The 15,087-nt window shown below is 36.7% G+C and overlaps 1 protein-coding gene across 3 annotated transcripts in view; it reads left to right on the top strand.

The window, feature by feature from the left end:
- Window positions 1-15,087, top strand: part of LOC122817286 (voltage-dependent T-type calcium channel subunit alpha-1G-like) — a 1,023,270-nt gene that overhangs the window by 520,174 nt on the left and 488,009 nt on the right. For all 3 annotated transcript variants that reach the window (XM_044090511.1, XM_044090510.1, XM_044090512.1), the window contains exon 12: window positions 8,608-8,708. In XM_044090511.1, coding sequence (XP_043946446.1) covers window positions 8,608-8,708 — 101 coding nt within the window. The remainder of the gene's footprint in view (window positions 1-8,607; window positions 8,709-15,087) is intronic.

Genomic DNA, 15,087 nt, shown 5'->3' with positions numbered 1-15,087 from the left:
AGCAGATGTCTATTAGTGTTCATGCTGCAAAATGTAAAATAAAACATTTAAATGAAATCCAAATCATCGTAGAAGTAATGCAGTATGCACATTACAGTGTTTATGTTAAATGCGGTGAAATAGCCAAGTAATTTGACATTGGAATGGCTGCAGGGCAGAGGCCCCATTTGAGCATAATTTTGTGAGGAGGGGGAGCAGCAAACTCAAAGACAGCCCCAGCTGAACTATACCTCTCAACTGTCCAGATTTTCTCCGAATGAATAGATTTTTGCTTCTTATTTTTGGTTTGTTCCTCATAAAATTTGTGGTTTTCTGGCAAATCATTTAAGAATGAAGTCACTAAATAATGACAGACATTGAGTTTCATACTTCATACCCTTCAGAAAAATGCATGCTAAAGCAAGACCTGATATTTTATCAACTAAGTTTATACAAAAGCAATTTTTAGTATTGTCTATGTTCCCCTAATATATTTGGCCTTGTCCAGATTTCCTGCATTAAGAGGTTGAAAGGTATACACAAATAAATCGCTTTATAGATTTAGGTATATCCAAACCTCTCAACTGTCCCTGACTTTGGCTCAAAATGTTGCTCTCCCCCTAATAATCCCACTGCAAACTGGCAATTTTGGAAGAAAATGTGGAGGGTTACAATTAACAAATAATTATAATGATCAATGCTCAACTTAACAGTACTAATATTAAAAAAGTGTCCATTCTTTGACAGGTTCCCAGCTGTATTGTGTGGCTATTTTATATTTTTGCGTCACATTTTTGGTCCATTTTCATAAAATTGTGTTTTTCTGGCAAAATAGTGGAAAATCGTTAAAGATTAAAATTAGAAAATAATGACAGACGTGTGTTTCAGATTTCATGCCATTCAGAAAATTCATACCAATGCAACACCAACTATTTTATTATCGTTCTAAGTTTATAAGAGCAATATTTAAAATTTGTCCTTATTTTTGGCCCTTTGTCCCACTTCTGTTTATGGTTTTGTCTAGATTTCTTGCTCTGAGGTTGAGAGGTATGACAAATGTGTCAGGGCCATCATCATCAGCCAGAGACATTTCAAATTGTGACATACATGTTGCACCCCACTCCCCCATGTAGTGACTCTGGATGTGTGCAAGCAATGCAAGGAGCAGTTATGCAGTGTAAGTGTGCAGAGTTGAGCAGTTATGCAGTGTAAGTGTGCAGAGTATCCCCCCATCCAAGGTAGACACAAGTACTACAGTGGCTTTTCATCTGTCCTTTATTTTGCAGAATAGTCTGGTTTTCCGTCATGTTTTTATACTGTAGATTTATGCTTATTATTATTCAGAAAAGTGTGTTATTGCAGTGCATGTTGCTCTGTGTTTAAGTAGCAATGCTTTAATGACCATCAGGTAAGCTTGTCTGAGAGTGTAAGATGCAAGTAAGTTTTAATACGCATACTGTTAAGGAATTACCAACATTGAAAGCCTCTTTGTTGTTGCCATGCAGAGAATATTTACATAACTAGATAACATATAAGCCTTAGGTATTGAAATGCAGTATTTGTAATAAAGGACAGGATTACAGTATTTTCAGAAGTTCACTACATTTGTTGAAGACTTGCAGTCATCTTTGCAGGCTTTACCAGTAAACTAAACAGAATGCCAGTCTATCATGTGTGGTCCATAACCTGCGTAGTAATCCTTTAAGCAATTAATCTTGAGCTTGTTTTTTGTTTGCTGTTCATTTTTTACTTTGATCATGTTTTCCACATGAAACAACTAGATAGTTGTCAGGCAGCAGTTCTTTTTTTGGATAAGAAACATTTTTACAAGTGGGGGTATCACAGAGATTGCTACTTTTAGCATGTTACTTGGTACTTTTATAAAGCTGAATAGAAATTATAATTAGAACTGCGGTACAAGGAGAAGTGGTTTGAGTTGAGTGCTGCTTGTTTTTTTATACTTGATTTTGGCTGGCATTCCAGTAATGTATTTACAAATAATTTATCTTTTCATGCCTCACAACCTTTTTGTTTCCATCTAGATATTAAGTAAGCTGTCATGTAGCTATTGCATCAAAATATTTTTTTCTTCTACACTTCATTTTTTCTTGATTGGACTCTCATAATGATGGTTTGCCATCCAGGGTAGCATATTTAATTAAAGTCCCAGTTTTTGTGGTTTTGAGCATAGCCCCACCTCTTTCTAGTTGTTCACACCCCTTCCCATTGGCTCCAACCATTCAACTGTCTCCTGCAGCCCCCCCCTTTGATTTGAAGTCACCAGCCACCACTGAAGAGAACAGATGTGTCAATCATGCAGGAGTGGATATCACAATGTGAAGTTGGAAGATGACGTAGTTGTAAGGGAGACTTATGCACAGCTTTTTGGGAAAGAATTAGGAGGGATTCCGCATGTGTGATAGAATGGAATCTTTATATAGTTTATGAAGGATATGAGGTTGGGATGTTTGTCGGAGTATTAGAAATATAGCAATATTGCTGTAAGTGTAGGAAGAGTATTCTTTCTGAGTAAATAAGACAAAACACTGAAAAAAAAGACAGTGAAAATATCATGGTGTTCTCCTTGTTGTTAGGGGAATTAGTTAAAAGACATCTCCCCAATGATAGTGAACAGGAACTTGATCATAAAATTATAGTCTTGTGATGGGGGAGAAGCAATTTTTAACTTTGATTCCTAGATTTGTTGTTCTATTGCAGTTACTACAGATGTCCTAACAATAACTTAATGGTCAATTCTTTTTTTAGATTTAAGGCAGCTGAAGGGTGTAGGTTAGCCACTGAGCACTGCATTTCTTCAATCTGTTTTATCTCTACTTCCTCCAAACACCAGCACTGTTTTTATGTAACTGGGAATACAAATTTTGGGTTTGGGGTTAGCTATGAAATGGAGACTTATCGACATTCTTCTTAGAGTATGTATCCCTGTTTGTTTGTTTGTTTGTTTGTTTCTTTCTTTCTTTCTTTCTTTCTTTGTTAGTTTGTTTGTTCGTTTCACCTTGCTTAGGTTCTTTCTTTATTTTGCTGTGCAGTTCTAGGAGCGTGAGAAAATGGCTAGCAACAATATTGTTTCCTCTCCGAAAAGTAAGCCTTGCCTAAGACACCGTTTTAATCTTTTATTTATTGATTCTTAAGTTATTAACTCATTATGTTATACAAATTAATTTAAAGATATTTGAAACATGCAATATTGATAGACATGTTATAATGGGTGATATAAATAATCAAAAAAATCAGATGTTAGATCTCTGCTTTTCTATTAGTTGTGTTTTTATAGAATATACTTAGTAAAATCAAGTACAGCAGACTTAACTACATGGTCATGTTAAAAATTATGCCCATATTTCAGCAGGAAGTTTGATGTTAAATGCCTTAAAAGCTGCTTATAAACACATCTTTCAGGAACCTTTATAGTAGCTGAGAGAAGAGATATATAGTTTGATATCTCTCTCAATGATTCACCCTTATGGAAGGGGACAGACAGAAAGAGAACTTCAGTACCTTGAAAACATATGGTAAAGCTAATGAGAAGTTAAAAGGAATAGATTGATGATTTCTCCAACTAAAAGTTTGATGTATTTTGTTGTAAGGTTTTCATAGCTGTTTACAAATGTTTCATGTTTCCTATCAATTTTTATATTAAGGATGTTGTTGTTAGTATGAGGTGAAATCTGAGAGCTTCAATAAAAAAGGTTGCATGTAGTAACAATTTAAAAAAAAAAGTTGTCTGCAGAAAATATATATAAAATGGGTTACTCTTAAGAAATAGTTACTTAAATAATGGTCTGTAGCATCTTTCCTGGGGTAAACAGAAGTGATGTAGTTTTTCAGAACATCTGTAGATTATGGTTATATGTAGGTTGTTTGAAATAAAAATAATTCATAGTATTATCTGTTAGCTGGGTTTTTACATTGGTGTTCTTTTTTTGTATTAAATATGCTTGTCAGGTATCTTGTAATGATGATATACAGTGGATATAAAAAGTGTACACCCCCCTGTTAAAACACCAGTTTTTGTGATATATAAAATGAGACCACAATAAATCATTTCAAAACTTTTATCACCTTTAATGTGACCTATAACCTGTACAATGCAATTGAACAACAAATTTGTTAGGGGTAAAATATAACAACTATAATACATACAATAAGCTGGTTGCATAAGTGTGCACATCCTTAAACTAATACTTTGTTGAAGCACCTTTTAATTTAATTACAGCATTCAGTCTTCTTAGGTAGGAGTCTATCAGCATGGCACATCTTGACATGGCAATATTTGCCCACTCTTCTTTGCAAAAGCGCCCCAAATCTGTCAGATTGCGAGGGCATTTCTTGTGCACAGCCCTCTTCAGGTCACCCCACAGATTTTCTGTTGGATTTAGGTCTGGGCTCTGGCTGGACCATTCCAAAACTTTAATTGCCTTCTGGTGAAGCCATTCTTTTGTTAATTTGGATGTATGCTTTGGGTCATTGTCATGTTGAAAAGTGAAATTCCTCTTCATCTTCAGCTTTCTAGCAGACACCTGAAGGTTTTGGGCCAAACATGACTGGTATGCCTGCCACCTTGACTAAAGTCCCAGTTCCAGCTTATGAAAAGCAACCCCAAAGCATGACACTGCCACCACCATGCTTCACCATGGGGATGGTGTTCTTTTGGTGATGGGGAAGTGTTGTTTTTGCGCAAAACATACCTTTTGGAATTGTGGCCAAAAAGTTCAGCCTTGGTCTCATTAGAACATAACACATTTTCCCACATGATTTTAGGAGACTTGATGTATTGTTTTACAAATTTTAGCTAGGCCTGGATTTTTTTTGGTTGAGAAAAGGCTTCCATCTTTCTACCCTATAGCCCAGACATATGGAGAATGTGGGATATTGTTGTCACATGTAGTACACAACCAGTACTTATCAAAAATACCTGCAACTCCTTCAGTGCTGCTGTAGGTCTCCTGGCAGCCTCCCTGACCAGGTTTTGTCTTGTCTTTTCATCAAGTTTGGAAAGATGTCCAGTTCTTTGCAATGTCACTGTTGTCCCATATTTTCTCCACTTTTTGATGACTGTTTTCACTGTGTTCCACGGTATATCCAATGCTGTGGACATGTTTTTGTACCCTTCTCCTGACTGATACCTTTCAACAATGAGATCCCTTTGATGCTTTGTAAGCTCTCTCCAAACCATGGCTTTTGCTGAGCAGGCAACTGAGTAAATGTTAGGAAAATCTTACTAGGACAGCTGAACGTTATTTTGGGTTAATCAGAGTCTCTTTAATTGATGGCAGGTGTGTACCCAAGATGACTGAATGTTGTAATTAAAGCAAACGGTGTTTCAACAAAGTATTACTTTAAGGGTGTGCACACACAACAAAGTATTAAGTTTAAGGGTGTGCACACTTATGCAACCAGTGTATTGTATGTTTTCTTTTTTCATATTTTTTTCCCCTACCATATTTGTTTTTCAATTAAATTGTATAGGTTATAGGTCACATTAAAGGTGGGAAAAGTTTTGAAATAATTTATTGTGGTCTCATTTTTTATATCACAAAAACCTGGCATTTTAACAGGGGTGTGTTCACTTTTTTATATTCACTGCAATTTCAATGTTTGATCTCATTATTTCATGAGAATGTAATATCAGGTGTTAGTCAAGGTAAAGAACTTGCTTTGATTTTTCTTTGCCTGAGAGTTTTTTTTTCACTATTAAATATGTTTAATAAATACAGGTATAGCAAGATGATGGAGGGTCTAACTGAAGTATATAAATACAAATATATATGTTGAAAGATGGATATTTTGATATGTCTGGAAAAAGAAAAATGGCTGTTTTTTAATTTTGTTCTATGACTGGATAGTAAAAGCTGGATGGTGATCAGTAATGCAGTTGGACATGATTCCAGTCATAATAACATTGAGAGATGTTGAGGACAGTACCCAATCTTGGATACTTTCTCTGTTAGAAACCCTTTTAGTACAAGTAGTAATACAGATGTCATTTTCCAAGATCAATAAAGGCCACCTCCAATGTATATCTTAATATTTATTGTACAAAAACGCACACTAACACCATAAAATACACTTCTTCAACGGACTTAGCGCTTTCATTTCCAAACCCAGAAACATCATCAGAGTCAACTTTCTCTTCCCACCTTACCATTTAAATAGACCCCCCAAAAAAAAGTTATATAAAGTTATATAAAATTAAATAAGTTTAATAGTTTTTAAGTAGAGTGATGTTTTTTTTTAAAAAAATTAGTTTCAATTAATTTATGACCAATGGGAAAGGTGTTGGGTCTATTTAAATGGTAAGGTGGGAAGAGAAAGTTGACTCTGGTGATGTTTCCGGATTAGAAAATGAAAGCATTAAGTCCATTGAAGAAGTATATTTTATGGTGTTAGTGTGTGTTTTTGTACAATAAATATTAAGATATACATTGGAGGTGGCCTTTATTGATCTTGGAAAATGACTGGAGTTCTTTTGGATTTATTGGTTGGTGTGCGACTTCAGGTGTTCCATTTTGATTATTAGTAATATAGATCTGCTGTGTTAGCCTATGGAGACATACAAAGCAATGAGTGTAAACATCAGTTACAAGTTTCCAATAAATATTGAGGTCACCTAATTCAATCATCTCCCCTTTTATACTGCCAACTAGCTTAGAAAGGGTGTCTTTAGCATACCTGTCAACCTTTTAGTGCAATAAGTTAGAGCAAAGCCAAAAGGAATGGGGAGACAAAGGCCCTAAAATAGGAATATTTTTTTAAATATTACTCCTATTAACTTAGCAAGTTGATAGAATAACATGTTTTGCATTAGCAAGCATTTTCTGTAGGGTATGAAATCTGAAACTCAGTGTTTGTCATTATTTGGCGAATTCAATCCTCGAAGAGTTGCCAGAAAAACACAAAATTATAAGGAACATATCAAAAATATGAGACAAAAATCTGGGCATTCTGCATAAAGCTAAGAAGTTGAGAGGCGTGGTCCTTAGCTGTAACTTTTAAAGAATCAGCTGGGATGTAAATATGATGAGGGTCGCCGTGGCATGATTTTATTGTAATACTAACTTGTAGTCCACTTTTACAAGAATGTATTAAAAAGACAAAAAAAAGGAAAATTAGTTATATACAAAACATGCTTGATTTAATGAGCAACAGTGCAAGAAAGCCCTTGCTACCCTGGGGCACTGACTCAGAAGAGGTAAATCCATAAAGGGTGTGCATTTCTGTATCAGTACACTGTGCTACATTTCATAACTAATTTTTATTTTATTTATTTACTTATTTGTGTATTTGTTTTTGCACTATGCAATCCAGATGTATAAATAGCAATTTATGACCTTTCAAAGAGGTTAGTTCAGTTTAGTTGCCAACAACAGAAAAGTAATTTTTCTGTGTGGGAAGAGTCCTTGTACCACCTAGTAGTGAGTGTGACACCACAGATTAGGGACTGCTGACTAAGGCAGTTGTCATGTACCACCTAGTAGTGAGTATGACACCACCAATCAGGCACTGCAGACTTTGAGTTAGGCAGTTGTCATGTACCTTCTACTAGTAAGTATGACACCTCCAATGAGCCACTGCAGACTCTGATTTAGGCAGTTGTCGTGTGCCACCTACTAGTGATTATGACACCATAGATGAGCCACTGCAGACTCAGGCAGCTGTCATGTACTACGTACTAGTAAGTATGATGTCACAGATGAGCCACTGCAGACTCTGGCAGCTGTCATGTACCACCTACTAATAAGTATGACATCACAGAAGAGCCACCCAGACTCTGATTTGTTTGTCATGTACCACTTACTAGGGAGTATGACACCAGTGATGAGTCACTGCACACTCTGTTTCAGACAGTTGACATGTACAACCCATTCATGAGGGAGACAGCAGCCCTGTACACAGTGATACGGGCAGTGGACACATACTATCCTTTAATGAGTACAACATCACTGATGAGTCACTGCAGATTAAAATTCAGACTGTTGTTGTCAAAAGTCCAGTTTTGATAAATGTTCAAAGTTATTAAATAGGAAAAGAATCTGATTTCCACTAGAATTAAAATATGATTGTTAAATAAACAGATTTTATTTATCCTAGCTCTTCCTTTCTTTCAGAAGTAACAACAATACTATTCAGAAGATGTTCAATGTTTTGCTTTTGAAAATAAGCTTTCAGTACAGCAAAGCAGGCCATTTCACAGAGTACATATTTAAAACTACTTACTGTTTTTAAGGTGATTAGAGAATATTTAGATTCCATGTCAAATACAAACCCTTATTCAACCCTGGTAAAAGACTATGTGTCAGAAACTTATTACAACTGCCAATGTAGTATCTCAGTCAAAGCCAATTAAAATGTTAAAAGCAGCAATTAAGCTTACAACAATGATCATTTTAGCATTTTTGTGCTTTTGGATCTGCAGACACTAAAATCTTCACTGTTGCTTCTGATGCAGGATCATAATAATTGTCACACTGTTAAACAGTTGCACCATGGATTCTTCTTTGTTCAAGGAATGAAAATTGCTTTCGGCTAGCATTAGAGTTCTTAGAACCTTATGCTTAGACCACAAAATCTAACTTTTTTTTTGTTTGTTTTTCTTTTTCTTCCCAGAGTAAAATGGCACGTATTCAAGCATGGCTTCGAGCGCATCTGCCACAGTGGTGCAAGGACAGGGATTCTTGGTCACTCTACATCTTCCCACCAGATTCCAAGTAAGAGCCCATTTAACTTTTCTAAATATTTCTGCATTTTATTGCTTAGTAATAAGAATGTATCAACAAGAAAGGAATGTCTCATGCTGTATAATTATATTAAATAAGAGCATGGTTGTTTCTGAAATGCAGGTTTTTCTGCAATCAAATGAATATTCAGCTATGTTCTGCTTACTAAATGAGAATTTACCTTTGTGAAGGTGTGGATTTGTGTGGGCTGCTAAGTGCACAGAAATGGAAAAGGGCCCACAAAGCTAATAAATTATTGTTATATATTTTGTAGTGTCTCTAGGAATTTAGTTGAAAATCTTAACCTGTTTGAGAAATTCTTCTGATAGGACCATTATCACACAATGACTTAGGGTAGTGATTTCAATGCTCTATGACCAACAGAGTGGTTACCAAACAGTAAAATGGTTGGACTGTAAACATCTGCTGAAGATCTGTGGAGCACAGTTTTAATACAAGCAAACACTTTAGTTGTGTTTTTTCAAGCAAAAAAAAAAAAAATATATATATATATATATATATATATATATATATATATATATATATGTGTGTGTGTGTTCAGGATACTAGTTTGCTGCTGTCTAAAATAAAATAACAAAAAAGAAGGATTCATGTAAACATGCAGAACACGTTGATTTCATTATACAGAACTGTCCTCACTATGGCTACAGAATACAGAATGTTTTGCATATGCATAGGCTAATAAGGGTATATTTAAACCATGTATGTAACTAATTAGCTTATTTATGATTTTGATAGGAGTTTGATGTTAGACTGCACATTGCAGATGTGCATTTAACTCTTTCATTCAACTCCATTGGTGACACATAGCACGGCAATGGCTAGGCTTAAAAAAGGCCCTTGTGGTCATTAGGATAGTAAAAATCTATGAACCTATGAACAACATGGATATGAGAAGAGTTGTATGCCACTTAATGTACAAAGCTATCACATTACACAACAAAAGGCTGTATGTGGCATGCTGATTTCACAGCATACACACACACAAGCACACAAAATCATAAGGAGATTTTGGTATATAACAGTCTGCCTATCTTCAGAATGTGACAGAAAAACACTTCATCCAGAGAAAGCCTATGCAGACACAGGTGTAGCATGTAGGCTCTGCACAGACAACCAACTGGAACTGAATTGGATGATGAAGTATTCTACTGTCTTGCTACTTTTTCTGTAATTTCTAAAACATAACAGTGAAAGGAAAAAAAAGGTCTATGAAAGTCTTGTCTGAGCAGTAAGATTATTATTTTTGATTTCCAGATTTCAGTAAATGTGCCAGTTTTGAGAGGTTTATTTATAGTAAGAGTCAAATTATTTGGGATGAAGATTATCAGAACTAGGTTTGGCATATGTGGGAATGACACTGAGTCAGCTGTTTTCTTTAGACAATGCAACAAATTCAAAATTAGCATTTTTGAGAAAGAAAACACCGTCAGTATTTTCTAGTTTTGAGGAAGCATAGATGTAAAAGCAGATAAGCCAACATGCAATTTTTTAAGGGGATATAATGAAGATGCTACCAACAGAGAGAGAGAGACAGAAAGAGAAATAAAGATATGAGTGGGTTTTACCAGTGCAGTCAAATGACTGACCTGTAGAAAGGTTGTTTTATTTCCCAGTTAGTTTAAAACAAGGAATTACTTTTTACTGCATCATGTATTTTCGTAAGTACATTCCTCTACCTGTTTTTTGTTTTTCTGTTAGTCTTGACTCTTTTGTACTGCTTCCATTAACTGTCCTTCCTTAAGACTGCCTTTTATTTTCTCAGAAGTGAATTGTTGTGTTAGTCGGTTACTTATTATTACTATTTCTTTTTTACAGGTATAATACTTTTCCTGCAATTGCAGGGCATTGTTATTTGGTTTTCAAGTTCTATATTATTGTCTGTTTGGTTCACAGGTCTAATCAGTAGAGCCATTCTCAGAATGTAATGAAAAAAAAAAACAAAATAAAATTATCAAGAGGTCATTATGTTTTCAGGAGATGCAAACATTTTTATGTAGAAAATAGTAGACACAGTATATTGATCACTTGGCACCAGGGCTCAGATATTAGTCTAATGAGAGGGCAGTTTGTATAAAACTATCCTGAAATGGTCTCTCTTACTAGCTGTGAAAATTAACCCAGGATAAGAATATTTATAGGTTGCTCTGACTTCATAGATTCATAGATTCATAGACTGTTACTAGGCCAAGTTTTCCCAAAAGAATAATGATGTCCTGCATCCAAATAGGGCATTAAGGGCTAGACATTTATAAGTTACCTCTGTCCATAAGGGACGTGGGTGCCAGGCCCTGTGTAAATTTCCTGTTCCTCATCCACTTGTCTAGGTTGTGCTTAAACTGGGGGTAATAGACAAACTAAGCCTCACATGGATGTGAAGCTTGTTCCATAGGTAGGGCACTCTCTGGGACACATGTCTGTCTGTCCAGCATGTTCTGTTTAAGTACAGACAGAATTCATGTCCCTAGAACTTGTATTTCTGGTACTTTTTGACTTATGAATAGGTAGGAGATTCATAAGTGTGGGGTTTGGGGTGCCTTTTAAGTCAGGTATAGATCACCCCTTAATCTATAGGAGACTGAGTAGACAGAGAGAAAAGGTGTTAAGGCACTCTGCATAAGGCAGGTTTGTTACACCTTGTATTCTTTTTGTAAGGAACCTTTCAGGTCACTCTAGTTACTGCATATGCCAGGCCAGGTACATACCAATGTGAGCATTGTACTCTATGATTGGTCTGATAAGGCCAGAGTACAGTGGGATAATGACCTTTTTGGACCTAGATGCCATGCACTTACTTATAAGTTATGCAACATAAAAAGATTTCCTCACTACTGTGGCCAAATGCTGGTTGAAGGTAAGGCTACTGTCTATGTACATACCAAGATCCCTGACCACTGGGTTGATCCTTAGTGGGTATTATCAACAGGGTAATTAGCCAAGATGGTTGATTTCCAAAAGGGTAAAATTATGTGCTTCTTAGCACTGAGTTTAAGACCATGGCTTTGGCACCATTTATTAGTCAGAAATAGACCTTCTTGAAGAATGCTAGTGTCAGCAGGGGAGTTGATGATAACCCCATAGCTTGCAATCATCTGGAAACTTAGTCTTTAACCTTTAGCATTTGTTTTCATGTCAGAAAAATAGATGCCAAAAAAAAGAGTGGGCCCAATACCAAGCCCTGGGGAACACAGCCAATGACTGGTCTCTTAGTGGAGGTGGCTTCACCTATTTTGACCTCCTGGGTTATATCAGTGAGTCAGTTGACTATCCAGTAGGTGATAAAAGGATTTATACCTAAATTAGTGTGCTTGTATATATAATGCCTGTGTGGTATTGTATCAAAAGCCTTGCCAGGTTGAGGTAAGCTGTGTACATAGTCTTACTTTTATCCAATGGTTTGGTGACCCTCTCAAAACATCCACAAGATTTAGTAGGTATGACCTTCCTTTAACCAACCGTGATGAGTTCAGCATTTGTAGGTTATCATTTCCATGGCCTTACATATGAGGTTGGTAAGACTTATGGACCTGTAGTTACCCAGATCAGTGGTTGGACCTCCTTTATGCATGGGAATAACTGTAGCCATCTTCCATTCCTTGGCTACAAAACCTTGTTATTAACAAAGTTTAAGAATCACCGAGCTTGTGCATTAGAAGAGGTGTGGATTCCCAATCTATAGAGGGGTAGTAGAGATGACCCATGAATATAGTATTGGGTTGAATGGTGAGGGACTGTAGTACACTGAGATAGGTATTATGGATAGGTCTACTTCTAAAATCTGGCTCCCAAGTGATCGACTTTCAAAATCCTGAGTCAAAAATCACGAACATGCAGAAACCCAAACTGACTTTTTACTAGGATATGTAAATACTTGGCCAACTGTAAACAAAACTCACGCTGAAGTAAGTAAAACTTATCTAGGTGGGGGGCTATGCCTCCCTACCCCCTAGCTAAATATACCAAACTCTGTGATCGCACTACAGTGGAGAGCTGAGCATGTTGACCAAGTGTTCACTTACCCTAGTAAAATGTCGACATTCATGTTTCTGAACTTTCATGCTTTTTGTCTCAGGATTTTGAAAGTCAGTTATCTGGAAGTGAGGCTTTAGAAGTAGACCCAGTATGGATTTCCTGTAACATGGAGAGAGACCTATATGTTCCAAGGATATTGTACGGCACCCTGTTTATGGTGAATTGCACATGTATGAGTTCAAGTGGGTCATAGACTTTAACTTGTCTGGATGTGAGATTAGTCTTAATATAGACTGACACTCCTCTGCCTTTAGGTTCCTCCTGTGCAGTAGCTGGGCTAAAGGTGAGAAAGGCATTAGAACCTTGCTGGGGTACTTTCACCAACTTTAAACCATGTCTCCATTACTACACTGATGTCTGCACTCTCCAAGGAGAGGAAAGCTTGCAGAGAGTGGAGTTTTTTTGTTAAGATATCTAGCATTGTGCAGTACCACCCTCAGATATCCCTTCATAAGTTCAGTTAAGTTGGTAGGTTTATCAGTTTGGCATTGCCTAGAAAAGGTACTATGGAGGTTGAAAAGCTCTTTACTAATATCAGAAAGCCTAGAGGGGATAAATGCAGACCATCCATAGCAAAGCAGAGTGGTCTGTCAACCATGTTCACCCAGGCTGTCAAATATTTTACCCCCCCCTCCTTGGATTGACACCAGAAGCTAAGCCAATTGTCAAAAGCAATAATTGTTAGTTGGTAACATGGCATCATCCTTGGAGAAGGTAGTATGCTGCTTAGTGGTAGGTTCATACCTGCTGAGATACATAATCAGCGAACTCAATCATGTCCTGCTTCATATATTCAAGGGAGGTATGTCTGAGGTCATTGACACCCACAAGGACTATGACAGAGTCATACTGGTACTGTGCCGGTGTGACATGATGGATCCTAGCCCTGGAAAGGCAGCTAACTATGACTCTTTCCTTACTCAGTCTGGTGAGGGGGACATCGGTATGCTTCACTATAGAATCACCAATGGCCAGGACATTTGGCTGTCTGCCGGTTTGCTTTAAGGGCTTAACAGTGGAATTACTGGATACAATATTACTATGTGCAGCTGTGGGTGGTGTTTTAACAGAGTGTTTATGTGATGGCTAAGGACCCTTTCTTTTATTGTACTGTGCAAGAGGTCTTAGTGTTTTAGGAAGGTTACGTCTAAGTGTCTCAACATAAGTAGTTCCCTGTGCAGTAGGTGTGGTGTAAGTGTCATTGACAAACTCTATAGGATTAGTTTTGGTTGCATGAGAGAGTTTTGCCTCCAGCATTAAAGTGTATTAACACCTCTCACATATACTACCTGTTTTACTAAGAATAAGTGGGTAGTCAGTGTATATCAGGCAATTGCTCCAATGCCTCAAAATGCTCATCTCAATCAGACTGGCCACAGAGAGAGAGTTGAGAAGTGCACATCCATGGCCACTGATCTACTAGGGAGAAGTGAGGAAAAGTTAAATATTGAACAACTCAATAAGACAAGCAACTTGATGAGCAATGCTCAGCTATGAGCAAACTAGATGCTCTAGCAGTTAAAAAATCTGTCTAGACAATAATGCCACAAGAGTGAGACCACAGACCAGAACAAAGGCATTTAGAATAACAGACACTGTAAGTCTTCACCAGCAATTTCCAGCTCAGAAGGGTAGAGGCTACCCTCACCTTCTACAAGTGTGTAGACCTCAAAACCTCTTAATGTAAAATAACCTGTTTGGTGCCCAAATGCTTAAACCAGAACTGAGACACTTTCAGAATAACAGACACAATAAGCCTTCAACCAGCAATTCTCAGCTCATAAAGGTGTAGGCTGTCCTGCCCTGCCACAAGAGTTTAGACCACAAACCTTTTTATTGCAAAATAACTGGTTTGGACCCCAAATGCTTAAATCAGAACAAAGATACTTAGAATAACAGCCAAAATAAGCCTTCAACAGCAATTTCAAGCCCAGAAAGGTAGAGGCTACCCTCTCTTCCCACAAGAGTTTAGACAACAAATCTTCTTAATGTAAAATAACCGACTTGAAGCCCAAATACTTAAACCAGAACTAAGACACGTTTAGAATAAGAGACACACTAAGCCTTAAACCTGCAATTTGTAACTTAGAAGGCTATAAGTTACCTCTCTTGCCATGAAAATATAGACTGCAAACCTTCCTTATGTAAGATAACTAGTTTGAAGCCCAAGTGTTTATAAATAAAATCTAAGAGGCTTAGAATAACAGTGGAAATGTAATCAGGCTAATAATAAGCAGTAATAAATGCAACAGAATAAATGCAACTGAATACTTTAAGAACAAGCAGCAAAAAGCAAAATAAAGTAATAAAGTAGGAA

This window comes from Protopterus annectens, chromosome 12.part0 (genome assembly GCF_019279795.1).
Source record: "Protopterus annectens isolate FY-2018-M chromosome 12.part0, PAN1.0, whole genome shotgun sequence".
Lineage (NCBI taxonomy): Eukaryota > Metazoa > Chordata > Ceratodontiformes > Protopteridae > Protopterus > Protopterus annectens.
This window is presented reverse-complemented; position numbering and strand designations above follow the sequence as displayed.